Genomic DNA, 16,878 nt, shown 5'->3' with positions numbered 1-16,878 from the left:
AGGCCCTCTGGTATGGGGCACGGGTTCCCTAACTGGTGAGGCCAAAGGCCCTGCCCTTCATTTAGCTTTTGTTTCTGTGTTGGTTTTTTAAGATTTGTTTTATTTAGTTGAAAGGCAGAGTGAGAGTGAGAGCGAGAGCGAGAGCGATCCTCTGTCTGCTGGGTCACTCCCCAGAAGGCCACAGCAGCCAAGAGCTGGGCCAGGCTGACGCCAAGAGCCAGGAGCTCCATCCGGGTCTCCCACGCGGGTGGCAGGGGCCAAGCACTTGGGCCGTCTTCCACTGCCTTTTCCAGGTGCACTAGCAGGGAGCTGGATTGGAAGTGGAGCAGCCAGGACTCATGATGCCAGAGTGCCAGGCAGAGGCTTAACCCGGGTCACCACAACGCCAGCCCCCATGTAGCTTTTAAATGAGTAATAAGCCCACTTGGTTCAAAACTCCAGAGTCCGGAGGCAGAGACGGCCTGTGCAGAGGCAGGACTGAACCCGTCACCTGGTGATAATCCAACTCCCCTCGCCACTGGCAGCAGCCGCAGTGGAATCAGGGACGGCTTCTCTGCACGGAGACACTGGGCACAGATCTTCCGAGGGTCCTGTATTTTTCGTACCCTACAACTCGGCTTGTTTTTAACCCCTAATACGCTGAAGACTTCTTCCATGAGGTCACTGACGTATCTCACTCTTGCAGTGCTGCCCAAGGTTCAGGCCAGGAAGTGCAAGGTCACCGTCCCCCCCTGCCTGCCCGCCCTCACCGGGCCCTGGCGCGGCCTGTGAATCCCACGTCTCTCCTGCAGGGGTCTCCTTACCTGGAGCTCCTAGTGCTGTTTACACTTTTAAAGTGTATTTATTAAAGCCGTGGCTCGGCTCACTAGGCTAATCCTCCACCTAGCGGCGCCGGCACACCGGGTTCTAGTCCCGGTCGGGGCGCCGGATTCTGTCCCGGTTGCCCCTCTTCCAGGCCAGCTCTCTGCTGTGGCCAGGGAGTGCAGTGGAGGATGGCCCAAGTACTTGGGCCCTGCACCCCATGGGAGACCAGGGGAAGCACCTGGCTCCTGCCATCGGATCAGTGCAGTGCGCAGGTCGTAGCGCGCCGGCCGCGGCAGCCATTGGAGGGTGAACCAACGGCAAAAAAAGGAAGACCTTTCTCTCTGTCTCTCTCTCACTGTCCACTCTGCCTGTCAAAAAAAAAAAAAAAAATGTATCTGAAAGGGAGAAGTGAGAGAGGCAGACAGGAATCTTCCATCCACTGGTTCACTCCTCAAATGCCCACAAAGGCCAGGGCTGGGCCAGGCTAAGGCGGGAGCCAGAGCTCCATCTGGGTCTCCCACGTGGGTGGCCATCACCTGCTGCTCTCCCAGGGCCACCGGCAGGGAGCTGCATGGGAAGTGGGGCTGCCCGGCACTGCAGGCAGCCCCTTAGCCCACTGCGTCGCAGTGCTGGCCCCTGGCCCCTGCTTTGTACAGCACTTGAGCTCAGAGCCCTGTTTAGGGGGCTGGTGCTGCCGCGCAGCGGGTTAGGTCACAGGTTCAAGCCCCGGCTGCTCCACTTCTGATCCAGCTCCCTGCTAATGAGCTTGGGAAAGCAGCTCCTGCAGCCATGTGGGAGACCCGGAAGAAGCTCCTGGCTCCTGATCGGCCCAGCTCTGGCCTAGCTCTGGCCGTTGTGGCTCTAAGGGGCGTGAACCAGCAGATGGATCTCTGTCTCTCCCTCTCTCTGTGACTCTACCTTTCAAAATAAATAAATAAATCTTAAAAGAATGTATATTTGTAAAGGGTAAAGAAAATGCAAGCCAGCCAGACCTTAGGTCTAATATGTCCATTTGGAGTGTTCTAGACAAAGTTTGTGGGGGCTGGCACTGCGGTCGCAGGTGCCGCCCGTGGCACTGGCATCCAATAGCGCCAGTTGGTGCAGCCTGTGGCGCCGGCACCCCCTATAGCGCCAGCTGCAGTCCCGGCTGCCCAGCTGCCCTACTCCCTGCTGACGCACCTGGGGAAGGACGTGGGCCCTGCCATCGGTGAGGGAGACCCAAGTGGCGTCCCTGGGCCCTCGCTCCAGCACTAGGACCATGTGAGGAGTGCATAGCACATGGAAGTTTCTCTCTCTGCCTTTTACAGGAAAAGCCCCCCTCCTGTAGTGCAGCTGGCCCCCCAGAACTGTCACCCCTCCCATTTCACAGGTGGAAAAATCGAGACGGAGGCCTTGCCCAAGGTCATGGAGAACTGAGGGCTGGGCTCGGGGAGGCCCAGAAATCGCGACACCCTCGCTGGACCGGGGTTCCAGGTCTCCCCGAGCGGGTGGCTCACGCAGGCCGGCGACTGGTCCCGGGACGAGGATCCCCCAGGTGCGGGGCACACGCGGCCGCACGCTGCGCCCCCCAGTTTTGGGGTTCTACTCCCCGTGCCTCGGCTTTCGGGGTTCTGGGGGCTCGGACAAGAGGACCCCCAGACTTACCCCCGATCCGAGCCTGGGCTCACCCACTCGGAAAGTCCGGGCTGCGACTTCCCGGGGCCCGCACCTTACCCCGGGCCAGGTGGCTCGGGGCGGGAGGGGGCGTGACACGTGACGTCACGGGGCGGGGCCGCTGCGGAAGCCGGGGGGGGGGGTCGGTGCTCCTCGGGGCCGGCGTGTGGGGGAGGGTCCCCCGGCCGCGGGCCCACCCGACCGCTGGGATCACGCCGTCCTCCGTGGGAGGCCCCACCGGGGCGCGCCTCGGGCCGGGGTCCCACCCCCCACCCTGCCCTCGGGCAATCCCCGCCCCCATCCCGACCCCGCGGCCGTGAGTCAGCGGCCGGCCGCGCCCCCTCGGCCCACTTCCTCCTCACCTTCCCGGGCCGGCGGGGGGCAGGGAGACGGGTGGGGCCCCGCGCGGGGGAGGGGGCTCGCCCCTCCGGGACCCCTCGTCAGTCTGCGGAGGAGGGGGACGCAGTGTGTGTGTGTGTTAGTGGTGGCAGCGGGCGTCCGAGTGGGGGGATTTAAAGGGGAAGTTTGGGCACCTCCCCGTGTTCTCCCCCTGAAGTCCAGCAGGACGTTGGGAATGGACGCGTCGGTGGGCGCCGCGACCCCGCCGAGACGCCCCGAGACCCCCGTGGCGGGAGGGCGCTGGGGTCGCGGAGGGCGCCCTTCCCTGCACCCCCACCCCAGCGGGCTCGCCCCCTCCTTCCGCGGGCTCGGGGGTGACGCCCAGGGTGCAGCCCCCGCGCAGGGCCGCCGCGGACAGCGAGATTGGGGAAGTGCGGGGCTCGCGCGCGGCCCTTTCCGGCGCCCGCTGCCGCCGCCCCCCGCCCGCGGGCGCCGCGGCCCCTTTAAGGCGCGAGGCATTGTGGGAGCGGGGAGTGGAATTTTGGAAGGAAATGTAGCGAAGAGAAGTACAGTAGTAAGAGTGAGGTGGTGGCGGCCGCCGGCCGAGGGGGCGCGCCGGGGACGCACGCCGCACCCCCCGCACCGAGCCCCCAGGCGGAGGCGGCGCCCGAGAAGCCGCCCCGGCCCGGCGCCCGTTCCCCCCAGGAAGCCGGACTCTATGGGGCGGGACCCCGGGGGACACTGAGCGGAACCCGGCGCCGGCCGCGAACCCCCGCAGCTCGAGCCAGGGGCGCCCCGGGAGCGCCGAGCCCGCGGGCGCGCCGCCGCCCGCCCCGCAGCCATGAGGTGAGCCCCGCGCGGCCTCCGGACCCCTCCCCGCCGGCCCGCCTTTGTCCCCCTCCCCCCGCTCGGCCCGGGCTGGACTTCGGGGACCCGCGCCCTGGGGGGGGGGCTCGGGTCTGGGCCGAATCGTCTCGGACGAGCTCGGAGCAGCGGCCGCCTCCCCGTGACCCGCGAGCCCCGGGGTGGGCGCGGGCAGGTTCTCCTGGGAGCCTTCAGGTTTGGGGGCGCTCGGCAGACTCCCGAATTTTTTTAGAGACTTTTTCTGAGGACCTCCAAGTTGGCAGAGACTCCTCGCGGGGATGCCGGGGTGCAGGCGGCTCTCAGGACCCGCCCAGACCGCACCTGGGGGGGTCCTGGAGGGGTGGCTGGGGGCCGTTCGGGGAGACCTGGGACCTGGAGCGGACGCTGAGACGCGGATCCTGATTGGGAGGGTCCCCCGTTCCAAGTCTCCCCAAGTGGGGCGGGCCGCGCTCCTAACTTCGGGGTGCCGCTAACCCCCTAAATCCGGGGGTGCGCTGGGATCCTCCCCGGGGTGCGCGGACCCTCGGGCCGGGCGCAGCCTCGCGGGGCTGCTCGGGGCTCCCCTCCCCCGTCGCTCCACCGCGCATGCTGTGCAGGAGCCAGGCCGTGCCTAGGACGGGGCGAGCGCTCGCCGCTCGGTGCCCAGGGCGGCTCCCGGCGCCGGGCCAGCAGGGCGGCCCCGGTCCCCACCTGCGCGGCCCCGGGCGGGGAGGGGGCGCGGCAGCTGGGGGGAGGGGGCCTTTGTCTTCCTGACTCACCTGTCGAGACAGCTGGTGTGGGGGGGCGGGCTCGCCCCGCCGCGGCCCCTCCCCCCCGGCGCTCGGGAGCCGTGGGATTGGAGGAAGGGGCGCGGGGAAGCGTCAAGGTCACAGCCTTCGCCCCCTGGGACCCAGGCCTCCCGAGAGTTCGGCGCTCTTCCCAGGAATTTAATCCTGGGGGGGAGCGGCCCGAGGACCTGCCCTGGACTCCTGGGCTCACCTGAAGGCCGGGCCGGTGCGGGCTGGGGGGGTACCCACGGCGGCCCTCCCCGCTCCCCGCTCAGGTCCCCCATAACCTCTCCCGTGGGGCTGGAGTCTGACAATACTATCTCCCTTCCTCCACTCTCTCTGGGACTTCCTGCCCCGAAGCCTCAGCGCTGGGGGTGGGGGGGCTCCTGGGGACGGCTGGGGATTAACCCCCTGGTGCCCAACGTCCTGCCCTTCCCCCCGGGCCCCCACACCCCTGCCCTCTGACCTCAGGGTGGCATTCCTTTCTTGGGACCATTAAAGACCCCCTACCACCCGCCCCAGGGCTGTCTTTCTGCTAAAGGCTGGGTGGAAATTCTGGGGCGAGGGGGCATCCCCAGACACCCTGGGGACTTCCTGCCGGTTCCTTCCCCATTGCGGGGCAACATCCCTTCTGGGCCTGCCCCAGGGGCTGCCTGCTTCCCTCACCCTCTCCCCCCTCCCCCGGGACTCCGCCCCTCCCCCCCAGCGTTTCCGGTCCCAGGCCCCGTGGAAGGCGGATGGCGGATGTCCGAGGTAGGGCCGCCCCGCTCGCTGTGAGACCGACCGTAAAAGGGCAGGAGCAGTGTCTGGCCCAGCCCCCTGCCCCCGCCACCCCCAGCCCTGGCCCTCTCCCAGGGCCCCCTCCCGCTGTGGCTGTGGCCGTGGTGGGGCCTCCTACCTCCTGGGGGATGGCAGGAGTCCGACCCTGGCCTGTCCCACCAGAGGGTCTCCCCTGCTCGCTTACAGCCGACTTCCTCTCCGACGGTCCACGCCCCCAATCCCGGCCAAGGAGCCGGATCCTGCAGAAATTCCCAGGCCAGGGCGCCCCGGGGCAGGAGGCTGGGAGGGTCGGATTGCTGGCCACGGCTTGGCCGGGGGCAGCTCAGCTGGAAGGGATGGAAAATCACAAGACCAGTTCTTTCTCTCCTCTGACAAATATTTGTTGAGTGGGACCCGGCGCTGGGATCCTGGGGGAGGTGGAGAAGGGGCGGGAGCCGCTGGGAAGAGGGGCTATGCCTTAGCGGGGTAGCAGCTATAACTGCTCTTACTCGAGAGGCGACGGGAGACCAGCTGGTGAGCACCTGCCCGGTGTGGCCAGCCTGTCCCGGCTCCGAGCCGGCGTCCTGGCACAGTTTCAAGAGGCGGAAGCTGTTACAGCCTTGTAGTCACCCCTGCCCCCAGTTTGCAGCCGGCCGACCTCTTAGGCTGTCGCAGAGAGAGGACAGTACAGAGAAAGTGCGGATGACGCGTTTTCCTTGCACAGACACGCGGGATGGTCCAGAGGTGTGGTGGGGGCCTGCCTGGGAAGCCTCGCCTGCCGACTTCCCAGTGGGAGACAGGCCGCACAACCCCCAGAGACCCCCGGGCTGGGGGGCTGGGCCGGGGCCGGGGCTCCGGGTCGCAGGGCTCTGGCCTGGAAGAATTTGTGTGATTGTGGTGTCTGAGCGGGTGACCCCCAGAGGCGACTCATGGGCAGGGGGACCGAGGCGCTCACTGACAGACCCCAGGGGACCACTGGCGTCCCTCTCCCTGGCTTCCTGCCTGTGGGGTTTCCCGTCCGGCTTTTGCTGAGTTTATTTATTTTTTCCCAAACGTAATCAAGTAAGGAATTAGGTCTCCACAGGTCATCCCAGCCCCATCATTTAGCAAAAGGAAGAGTGAAGCGAGGGCCCCGTGCCCACGGCCCCCAGCCCCCAGCCTGCCTCCGCCTCCCGCCACAGCGTGTGACGCTGTTAGCAGCCTCCACACTTTTGGGGGAAAGACAGACTCTTGAGCCACCCAGCCTTTTCCTCATCTTTCCGTGAGGTTAAAACGTAAGTGGGCTTGGAGTAAGTGGGCTCGCGTCTTAAATGAGATCAGACAGGAGCCCCGGTGCTTTCGTGCAGTGTGACCTGGGCCAAGTGTCTTCACCTCTCTGTGCCCGGGCAGGCAGCGGGGTTGGTCTCCTGAGGCTGTGGGGTCGTGGGAGCCGGGAGCGCGGTCTGGGCCGCCAGCCACTGTGCCGCCGGGTTTGCCTTTTTACTCGGATGTGTTCAGAGCGTGTGCTAGGCGCCCTCCAGGTTCCGGGGACGCAGTGGTGCGCAGAGGGGCGAGTATCCCTGCCCCGCTGGACCTGGTGCTTTGGCAAGGCAGACAGGCGCGTGCCAAGCAGGGACGCTGCTGGAAACCGTGTCGCGGGGAAGCCGGAGGAAGATGAGGTGGCCAGGGAGGGCTTCTGGGAAGAGGTGACGTCTGAAGGGGGCTGCACCTGCACAGGGCTCGGGCAGGCCTTGGTCAGTGGGCGCTGGGAGAGGAGACTGGAGAGCAGGCAGGGCACCCAGGCCGGCAGGAACCTGGTGTGGATCCTGCAGAGTGGGGCATGGTGCTGCCCCTCCTCTGGGTCTCAGCCGGATCCCTGTGCTCTCACGGGGCAGGAGTCGGAGCCGCCCAGGGTCGCCCAGCAGGTGCCTGGCCCCGAGGCCAGGCCAGAGCCTCAGCAGGGCAGGGCCAGCTGGGAGCCCAAAGTACAGCCAGGGTGGGGCAGTGGCCCCGGGCGCCGGGCCAGAGCCTGCCCTGGGTGTGGGTGGCAGGTGTGGGCGCGGCCTTAGCCCTACCTGCCCTGCCGGGGGCAGTGGGAACCAGAAACAGCCCTGGAGGCCTGCTTCTCTGGCTTGCACCTGGTGTTTGGGCAGGGCCGGCGCAGTCCCCGGGGGGCAAGACTGCGGACCTGGGTTCGAATCCTGCCCCTGCCGCTGCTTTAGCAGTGTGTGCGGGGGCGCATCCCGGCCCTGGTCGCCTCTGAGCCGAGGGGGAGGTCATGTCCGCCCCAGGACTGCCGTGAGGGTGCCAGGCTGGGCCGTGTCAGTGGTCAGTGTCACACCCCAGCACCCGCCCGGTGGAGACAGAGCCTCTGTGGGTGTCATTCCCCGCCCCCCCAGCCGCCAACTTCCTCTTTTCAGGAAAAACCCACGGTGGGGGGCACCCAGCCGAGGCCGGCGCTTCCCCCTGGGCTGTGCGACCTTGGGCGAGTCACTTCCCCTGGGGGAGCCTGGGGTTCCTCATTGGGGGAGGGGGGCTCCGACCTCCCAGGAACGGTGGGAGGTCCCCGGCCGGCCACAGGGTGACCGCAGCACGGAAGCCGAGGCCGACCGGGCACCCAGCCCTCATTTCCCGTGTGCAGGCTCCGGCCTCGGGGCTCTGCAGGGACTTGAATCCACGCCTGCGGACGGCAGACTGGAACTCTGACCCCCTCCTGCAGAGTGGGCAGCAGGCCCCGCGTCCTCCATGCCTGTAGCCTGGGCGGCTCCTTGGTCCAAGCCCTGGGCATCACGGCCTAGGGACCCGTGTCTTGAGGCACTGGACTGTGAGCCCTGGGAGGGTGTGGCCAGGGCCATCTGGGCCACTGCTGTGTCATTGTCCCCAGTGGCACCCAACACAGGCCCGTAGTGCCCAGGGGAGCCGGAAGGATGCAGTGGGGGCCCGGCACCCCCTTGCAGTGGAGAGCAGGGGTCTGTGCTGTCCCCGGCCGGCCACAGGCCTCCCCTCCCCCTCCCCGACCTCAGCTTCCTCTTCTGCTCTGAGCAGCAGGGGGGGCATCCAAAACTTGGCAGAGAGGGAAACTGAGGTAGGGCTGGCCCCAGAGCAGCTCAGGGCACCTTCCTCCCTCCCCTGCGTCTCCATGTCTCCTCTTCCTGTTTCTCCCCATCCATCTCACACCCCCCAGGGCGCACTGGTCTCAGCTGCCCCCCGTCCAGCATCTTCTCTGCCTGGGTCTCCTGGGGGGGGGGGCTGTGTCACGCCCTCTCCCCCTCGCAGCGTCTCCCAGGGAGACCCTGGTGGCGAGGGTGACCCCGCCTCCCCTGCCCCTGGTGGCGAGGGTGACCCCGCCTCCCCTGCCCCTGGTGGCGAGGGTGACCCCGCCTCCCCTGCCCCTGGTGGCGAGGGTGACCCCGCCTCCCCTGCCCCTGGTGGTGAGGGTGACCCCGCCTCCCCTGCCCCTGGTGGCGAGGGTGACCCCGCCTCCCCTGCGCCTCCCGCAGTGAGATGGTCGTGTGCACCAGCCGGGCCAAGGTGATGCTTTACGATGACAGCAACAAGCAATGGCTCCCCGCGGGCACGGGGCCCCAGGCCTTCAGCCGCGTGCAGATCTACCACAACCCCACGGCCAATTCCTTCCGGGTCGTGGGCCGCAAGATGCAGCCGGACCAGCAGGTGCGCGTCCCCCCCGATCCCCCCCACACACTGGGGCCGCCCCCTGGGCCACCGCCCTCACCCCGCTTTCCCTGCCTCCAGGTGGTCATCAACTGTGCCATCGTCCGGGGCATCAAGTACAATCAGGCCACCCCCAACTTCCACCAGTGGCGCGACGCCCGCCAGGTCTGGGGCCTCAACTTTGGCAGCAAGGAGGACGCGGCGCAGTTCGCCGCCGGCATGGCCGAGGCCCTAGAGGCCTTGGAAGGTGGGTGCCGGCCGCCGGCTGGGGCCTCGGGTTACCCATCTCGAAAATGGAGCCGCTCGGTCGCTACTGTGGGACATCACAGGGCTCCTGTGTGGACTCCGGAGGACGCAGCCTGGTCCCAGCCCCCAGGAGCCCCCGCAGCCCGTGCTGGCTTCTGTCACCAGCCCCGGCGTCAGGAAAGCCTCCAGGCCTGCTCTCCCAGGGCTCACCTGGGGAATGTGGGTGGGGCCCGAGACTGCACAGCTCACAGCCCCCTGCGATGCCAGGGCTGCCAGCCCTGGACCTGAGGTCAGCCGCTGACCTCCGCTGCCCGCCCTGCCTCTGGGGTGTGGCATAGCCACTGTGGAACCGAAACTGCCCACACACAGAGGTGGTTGCGACTCCGGGCCCCCTGGCCACCCGGGGCTGGGCAGGACCGAGGGAGGCAAGGGGGAGGGGTCCACCTGGACTCGGCTTCCCCACTGTCCCCGGGCGTCCTGGCCGCCCTGGCAGGGGGAGTGGTGTCGCCCCTGCCCAGGGTCTGGGGGAGGAAGGAAGTGAGTGCCCCTGGGTGGGATTCCTGAGCCGGGTGGGGGAGGCCACAGGCAAGGCTGACCCCGGCTCTGTCTCCCCTGCCACCCCCAGGAGGTGGGCCTCCGCCGCCCCCAGCACCTGCCGCGTGGGCCAGCCAGAACGGCCCCTCCCCGGAAGAGGTGGAGCAGCACAAAAGGTAGGGCTGGCCCCTTGGCTGGGGGCCCTTACTGCCAGATTCTAGATGTCCCAGCATCCTCCGACGTCCAGTTTCCAGAATGTTCCAACTCCCCAGGGACTAGGAGTTGCCCGCTTTTGGGAGCCCCCACCTCTGAGACTTTAAGAAAATCCCTGGCGCTCAGAGACGCAGGACCCCCAGTCCCCAAACCCTCGTCCTGAGAGGACCCCGGGTGTCGGTGACAGTCTAGAACATTCCCGCGCCACCCCTTGGGCCCTGCGGAGGGGCCGGGGCGGTGGTGACCGCAGTCCCCCCCACAGGCAGCAGCCGGAGCAGATGGAGCGCCGCGTGTGCAACGCAGGTAACTGGGCTTGCGGGGGTGGGGGGCGGGCCGAGCCCAGAGCCCCCCCTGGAGGAGGGGCTGGCTCCTCTCTGAGCCACCCCTGCTCTGCCTTGTTTCAGGAGGCCCGCCTGCTCCCCCAGCCGGGGGCCCACCCCCGCCTCCAGGACCGCCCCCTCCGCCGGGTCCCCCCCCACCCCCAGGGCTGCCCCCGGCAGGGGGGGGCCCACCCCCTGCACCCCCTCTCCCCACAGCCCAGGGCCCCAGTGGTGGGGGGACTGGAGCCCCCGGCCTGGCCGCAGCCATTGCTGGAGCCAAACTCAGGAAAGTCAGCAAGGTGAGGGGCCCGCGGGGGGGGGGGGGGGGGCTGGCCCTGAGGTAACAATGGGCTGGGGGCTGCCTGTCACGGGAGGCCCACCCGCAAGCCCTCTGCTCCCTTTTACCGTCCTCAGCAAGAGGAAGTCTCAGGGGGGCCCCCGGGCCCCAAAGCTGAGAGTGGCCGGAGCACAGGCGGGGGGCTCATGGAGGAGATGAACGCCATGTTGGCCCGGAGGTGAGCCTGGGCCCACCCCCCTGCCTGGGACCCCAGCCCTGCAGGCTGGCGGGGGGGCGGGGGCGGGGGGCGGGCTCTGGTTCCTGTTTGCTGCTTGTGCTGAAAGCCCTACCTGTGGCGCCTGCGGAATGTTCTAGAAACTGACTCCTAGGATTTTAGTTCCCAGAGTCCCTTCCCCCCTTAGGACGTTAGGGTTCCAGATGTGAGGGCCACAGGAAGACCCCCCCCCATCCCAGCTTCCTTAGCCTTGGCCGTGCAGCCCCCCCCCCCCCCACACACAAGGGCCACTTTCTAGAACCCTGGGCCCGCAGCTGCGAGTGGGGGGGCTGAGGCTTCTCTTCTCGTCCCTCCCTCCCGCAGGAGGAAAGCCTCGCAGGTTGGCGAGAAGCCCCCCAAGGACGAATCTGCCAGTGTGAGTGAGGGGCTCGGTGGGGTCCCGGGGCAGCGTGGCGGGGCTGCTCATGACGGTTTCATTTCCTGCCAGCAGGAGGAGCCAGAGGCCCGCGTCCCGGTCCACAGCGGTGAGTGCCGGGCGGCCCGGGGGAGGGGCGGGCCTCTCCTGGGGGTTTCTCTGCAGAGGGGCTGCTGGCTGGGGGAGGAATCCTTTGCCCTGACCTTGCGGTTTGTTGCCTGCTCCCCAGAATCTGTGCGGAGGCCCTGGGAGAAGAACAGCACGACCTTGCCCAGGTGGGCCGGCGGGCGCGGCGGGCGCAGCGGGCGCGGGGGGCGCGGCGGGCGCGGCGCCTCCGCGGGTGGCAGGGCCTCTGACTTCGCTTCTGTCCCCCCCAGGATGAAGTCCTCGTCTTCGGTGGCCACCCCCGAGGCCCACCCCTCCCACCACAGCTCCGGTGACGACTCGGACCTGGAGCGGGTGAAACAGGTAGGGGTGGAAGGTGCAGGTGGGGGCCTAGCCAGGGCCCACGGCAGGAGGGGCGCTGGGTCCAGACCCTGGGTGTCCGGTCTGAGAAGGGGGAGCCATCGGCGGGGTCAGGGATGACGCAGGTGCCGCACCCCTTTCAACGGCTGTGACAGGCCTTATAATCCATCACCACACTCCTTTCCGATGAGCACCTGAGACCCCGCCGGAGCTGGCAGGAGGCTGGGAGGCGTTTGCCAGCCTGTGTCCTGGATGCCCTCCAGTTCTCTCTGTGACCTTGGCAGGGAGGGCGGGGCCGGGCGGTCTCCAGCCCGCTTCCTCCGACTCTCAGCGAGTGGGAGACAGGGGGCTTCCTGCCGCTCCGGGCCCCGCCCACTGGTGAACCCTGTGGTTCCAGGAGCTGCTGGAGGAGGTGAGGAAGGAGCTGCGGAAGGTGAAAGAGGAGATCATCGAAGGTGAGGCGCCTGCCCGCGCCCCGCCCCGTGAGGCGCCTGTGTGGTTTGGAGGCCGCCTGTCTTTTGGGAAGATTGGAACGGAAGGGGAAAGAGCCCCTGCCCTGAGCTTTGCCCCCTCTTTCCTTCCAGCCTTTGTCCAGGAGCTGAGGAAGCGGGGCTCCCCCTGACCGCAGGGGCCCACTTCTTTCCGCACACCCCGCCTGTTACCCTGCTTCCCTGCCTCGACTCCACGTGGAATTGGCTGAAGACTACACGGGAATGCATCTCCCCCTGCCCCCTCCCACTTGGAAGATTCCAAGGGGGTGTGGCTTCCCTGCACCGTGCCCACACCCGTACTGGCTGCTGATTGGCTGGGGAGGCCCCCACCCTTTGCTCCCTTTGGTCCTTCCCCTCTGCCATCCCCTTGGGGCTGGTTCCTCTGCTGGGGATGTACCATTAACCCCACAGTAAGGGGGAAGGGAAGAGGGAATTCACATTCCCTTGTTTAGATTCACTTTAACGCTTAATGCCTTCGAAGTTTTGTTTTTTAAGAAGTATATAAATATATATATATATTTGGGTTTTGGGGGGGAAGGGTACTTTTTTTTGCCTCTTTGGTTTTGATAACATGGGGTGTGGGGGTTTTTAATGCTGTGGCCCTCGGCGTGCCCTGGTTGGGGCAGCTGCCGGGGGACGTCCTGTCGGGCTGGGGTGCCGCCCCCACCCCGGGGACTTCCCTCCCTCTGGCTCCTTCCCCTTTTCTATGAGGAATTAAGATGCTGTAACTTTTTGGAACCTCAGTTTTTTGGTTTTGTATTTGGGTAGGTGGGGCCCTGGCCATTTTCACCCACCTTGGGAAGATGAGGGCGAAACAGGGGGGAGGCGGCCTCTGCCCCCACCTCCCCCTCAGCCTCATAAAATGGGCCCCCGTGGAATAAATCTGCCGGTTTTTACAAATGCTAAACTCTCTGGGTGATTGGCAGGGCTGCTGTGAGGGGCCGGAGGCCGGCTCCGTCCTCCATGCCTCTCCCTCACGCACGGATGGACGGACGCTGGGTTCTCTGCTGGAACCCCTCGTGGTCCCTGGCCAGGCCGCTCCCCTGCCCCGTCCCCTTCATGCCGGAGACAGCCAGGGCAGGTCCCTGGGTCCATGCAGGGCTGCGGTTTCCCCACTGGGCAAACGCTCCGGGGTCAACCCTGTCCCCGCTCCCCCAGAGTTCCCCAACACCCGACCCACTCTGCAGGTGGACGCCACCGTCTCAGACATGTTCCCAAGATGACCTGTTTCCCCCGGAGCTGCTTCAATGACGGACACAGAGTCTGGCAAGGCAGTTCAGAGGTCCCAGAGCTCACGCGCGCCCCAGTGGGGAGGCAGGACTGCCCGTCCGGGTGACGGGTGGGCGGGCTCCCTGGAGGGGCCTTGGCAGGAAGGGCGACCTCTGAGAGCTCCGAGGAGCAGACTGGGTGGGAGGTGGGATGTGACTGACAGGTGGGGGAGCTGGAAGAGTGAGGAGGAAGGGCGGGGTCAGCTCGGGGTCTGGGGCAGGTAACGGGGCTGGGCTGAGAGCAGAGGGGTTCAGAGCGGTTCTCCCTGGGGTCCTGCATCACCCCAACCGTCGGGGGAGATGTGTTTGGGAGATGAGGCAGTGGCCAGGCCAGAGGGTGGTGCTGTGCGCCCTCCACTCTGGGAGGGGAGAAGCCAGGTGAAGGCACTGTCGGGGGGGGATTACAGGTGGGGGCCGGAGGGTGACTGGCGGGGCAAGCGCAGTGCAAGGTCACCCCACCCGCAAGAAGAGAGGTAGATGGACGCGCTGGTGGAGTCCCCCGGAACTTCCAGCATGGTTTCAACCCCCCCCCCCACAGTGGTCTACCAACGAAGAGGTGGGGGGCTCCCCTGAGACATAACGAGGTGTGACAGAAGTTGGCCAAATCCCTGTACAGGACCCAATTTGTTTTGCCAAAAAGAAGGATGTCCTGTGGGCTGCTTAATGGTGAGTGGCTGGCTGGCTGGCTGGCTGGGGGCCCACAGAAGACACGGCGGGCCCTGGGCACTGGTGCATCGCAACTCCCTGGAGGCCCAGGGCAGGGTGCCACAGAGCGGGGCAGGATGGAGGTGACCAGCTGCCCAGTGGGGTGAGTCCCCGCCCAGGATCCTTTCTCACCCCAAAGGACCAGGTGGTGCCAGCCCCGCCGGTTTGGGATGGGACACAGGGCAGAGAGCAGCTGCCTCCGAGACCAGGGCCCTGCGGCCGCCTACTCCTGGGGGGCGGGCTGCAGGTCGGCGGCACAGAGCTGGGCGCGCACCTCCTGCACCTGCGCGCGCAGCTCCTCCAGCGCGCTCTGCGGCGGCACCGCCTGCACCTGCTCCTGCAGCGCCTCCAGTGCCAGCGCCAGGTGGCCCACCTCGTCCCGCAGCGCGTCCCAGGCCGCCAGCCGCTCGACTTTGTTGCGGCGCCGCTGCGCCTGCTGGCGCCAGTACTCCAGCAGCAGGCAGCTGCAGGCCACGATGAAGATGGTGGCCTCGCCCAGCAGCTCGGCGCCCAGCTCGGCGGCCGCCTCCTCGTTCAGCGGCTTCACGGCCTCGGCCTTGAAGCCCATGACGCTCATCTTGGTTCGCATCTCCACCCAGTGGTACACTGCGGAGGGAGACAGCGGTCAGGGACCCGACGGGACAGCCGCCCCTCGGGGTGCGGGGCAGAGCCCGGGGGAGGGCGGCCAGGACCACTGGCATCGGGCCCTGGATACTGAGCTTAGGGGCTGCCTCCCCGAGTGGCTGTGGGACGGAGCGGAAGCCGACCTCCCGCGACCTTTGCCCCCCGTGTGCCAATGCAGGCACCCCGCCCTGTCTCTTCAGGTCACCCGTCACCCCTCCGGCCCCTCCCCAGTTTACACGCAACTTCTGCTGTATGTCTGGCTGCTCGCGGCCGACCGCTGGGATTCTGGCTGCCAGGTTGATGGCTCCGGTCCTGACCCCTGCACCTGGGAGCCGGCGCACTGCCTGCCCCTGCCCTTGTCTTCACGTTATCCAAGCGTTCTGGGCTTCGGGGACCGAGGCATCCACCAGGGAGAACACCGAGGGTGGCGACGTCATGGTTCTCTACGCCGCCCAGCAGGTGCCCCGCCAGGACGTGCTCCACACCACCCAGTGCCTTTCCTTGCATTTTGACCCTGATTCGCTACATGAAGTTTCTCCTAGAGCGGCCAGTGAGACCCACAAACGCCTCACTCCCTGTGGGGCTGAGGTCCTCCTGCATTGCCCATTATCCGGCTGCACCACGTCTCCTCCCGGGGACCTCGTGTGCCCCTCTTTGTGGAAGTCCCTTCTGGTTGGTTCAGCTGACGCGTGCCCTGAAGTAGCTTTCTCAGAAGAGGTGCTCGGGCAGTAAGTGCCTTCACTCCTTGAACGTGTATAGTGTCTTGTGCCGTGTGTACGTGTGACTGGATAATGGTTTCCAGGCTGACAGGGGCCCTGTGCTGGTGGGCGGGCCCTCTGTCCCTCATCTGGACCTGGGAAGGCCCCTGCAGTGCCTGTGCCTGTGCCCGCAGCCCCCTAGTGACCAGCAGTGTTACAGTCTTTGTCTCCCTGGGGCCTTGGGCCACACAAACAGCTGATACTGGGAGTGGACTTGAGTGTGGGGGGCTGTGGTCAGCCTGGTGGGCAGGACTCAGCCCCGTTAAGAACCTAGGGGAGGCCGGCGCCGCGGCTCACTAGGCTAATCCTCTGCCTAGCGGCGCCGGCACACCGGGTTCTAGTCCCGGTCGGGGCGCCGGATTCTGTCCCGGTTGCCCCTCTTCCAGGCCAGCCCTCTGCTGTGGCCAGGGAGTGCAGTGGAGGATGGCCCAGGTGCTTGGGCCCTGCACCCCATGGGAGACCAGGAAAAGCACCTGGCTCCTGGCTCCTGCCATCGGATCAGCGCGGTGCGCCGGCAGCAGCGCGGCGGCCATTGGAGGGTGAACCAACGGCAAAAGGAAGACCTTTCTCTCTGTCTCTCTCTCTCACTGTCCACTCTGCCTGTCAAAAAAAAAAAAAAAAAAAAAAAAGAAAGAACCTAGGGGAGCCCCTCTGTGCAGCTGTCACTCTTCCTAGTGGGCAGAGTTAGCACTTCTGCGCTGGCTGTTGCTTCCTTCACTGTAATAAACCACAATCCTGGTGTGACGACCCTGCGGGGCTCTTCAGTCCTAGGGAATTCTCGAGCCCAAGGGTGTGACCTTGTCTTAGCCACGCCTCCTCTCCAGTCTCTTCCGCCCTGAGAAGCCCCTCCCAGGCTGGAACGCCCTGAGGCCCCTGGGTCTCCATCCTTTCCCACGATTCTCCATCCACAGGCTGGGAGGGTTTTTTGGTTTTGTTTGAATTAAGATTTATTTATTTATTTGAAAGGCAGTTACAACACATGCCCACACAGACACGAAACAGAGAGAGAGAGAGAGAGAGAGAGAGAGAGAGAGAGAGAGACTGTCTATCTATTGGTTCCATCCACTGGTTCACTCCCTAAACGGCTGCGACAGCCAGGGCTGGGCCAGGCTGAAGCCAGGAGCTCCATCCGGGTCTCCCACGAGGGTGCAGGGGCCCCAGCACTTGGGCCATCTTCCGCTGCTTTCCCAGGTGCATCAGCAGGGAGCTGGTTTGGAAGTGCAGCAGCCAGGACTCGAATCATTGCCCATTTGGGATGGTAGTGCCACAGTGCCAGCCCCATGAGGGCCCTTTGTAAACCACAGATCTGACCTTGACCTTCCCGGGTCAGCGACATCCAAGTGCCAGACATCCCCCGCCCACTCCAGGCAGGCCCCTGAGCATCTGCGGACCTCATGCAGGAGCCTTGCAGGCCAGCTCCGTCCCTCCCCGGGGGCGTCCACACTGCAGGCGCCAGTCTGCCCTCGGGGGCAGGGGCGTGGTGATCCCCG

The 16,878-nt window shown here is 66.4% G+C and overlaps 2 protein-coding genes across 4 annotated transcripts in view; one reads left to right on the top strand and one right to left on the bottom strand.

Annotated features, from left to right (window-relative positions):
• The first annotated feature begins 3,298 nt into the window (after positions 1 to 3,298).
• Positions 3,299 to 12,940, top strand: VASP (vasodilator stimulated phosphoprotein). 3 transcript variants are annotated; one of them, XM_051829671.2, is made up of 13 exons: positions 3,299 to 3,642; positions 8,666 to 8,837; positions 8,919 to 9,084; positions 9,709 to 9,793; positions 10,093 to 10,133; positions 10,235 to 10,449; positions 10,565 to 10,665; positions 11,026 to 11,077; positions 11,150 to 11,186; positions 11,307 to 11,352; positions 11,455 to 11,545; positions 11,940 to 11,997; positions 12,127 to 12,940. In XM_051829671.2, exons 1-13 carry the CDS (start codon positions 3,638 to 3,640, stop codon positions 12,162 to 12,164), a joined length of 1,107 nt encoding a protein of 368 aa, XP_051685631.1. In that variant the 5' UTR covers positions 3,299 to 3,637; the 3' UTR covers positions 12,165 to 12,940. The 3 variants fall into 3 exon arrangements, with proteins under 3 accessions (XP_051685631.1, XP_051685632.1, XP_069918192.1); XM_051829672.2 differs by having other exon boundaries at positions 3,309 to 3,642; positions 11,153 to 11,186; XM_070062091.1 differs by lacking the exon at positions 3,299 to 3,642 and adding an exon at positions 5,009 to 5,180.
• Positions 12,653 to 16,878, bottom strand: part of OPA3 (outer mitochondrial membrane lipid metabolism regulator OPA3) — a 33,589-nt gene continuing 29,363 nt past the window's right edge. Inside the window, exon 2 of the mRNA XM_070062093.1 lies at positions 12,653 to 14,612. Within this exon, the coding sequence (XP_069918194.1) occupies positions 14,230 to 14,612 (383 nt within the window). The 3' untranslated portion in view covers positions 12,653 to 14,229. The remainder of the gene's footprint in view (positions 14,613 to 16,878) is intronic.

The sequence above is a fragment of the Oryctolagus cuniculus genome, chromosome 18, assembly GCF_964237555.1.
Source record: "Oryctolagus cuniculus chromosome 18, mOryCun1.1, whole genome shotgun sequence".
Classification (NCBI taxonomy): domain Eukaryota; kingdom Metazoa; phylum Chordata; class Mammalia; order Lagomorpha; family Leporidae; genus Oryctolagus; species Oryctolagus cuniculus.
This window is presented reverse-complemented; position numbering and strand designations above follow the sequence as displayed.

Coding starts and splice junctions, on each gene's coding strand:
- VASP (XM_051829671.2), top strand. Junction 10,134..10,234: donor GCGCCGCGTGTGCAACGCAG/GTAACTGGGCTT, acceptor GCCTTGTTTCAG/GAGGCCCGCCTGCTCCCCCA. Junction 11,546..11,939: donor ACCTGGAGCGGGTGAAACAG/GTAGGGGTGGAA, acceptor CTGTGGTTCCAG/GAGCTGCTGGAGGAGGTGAG.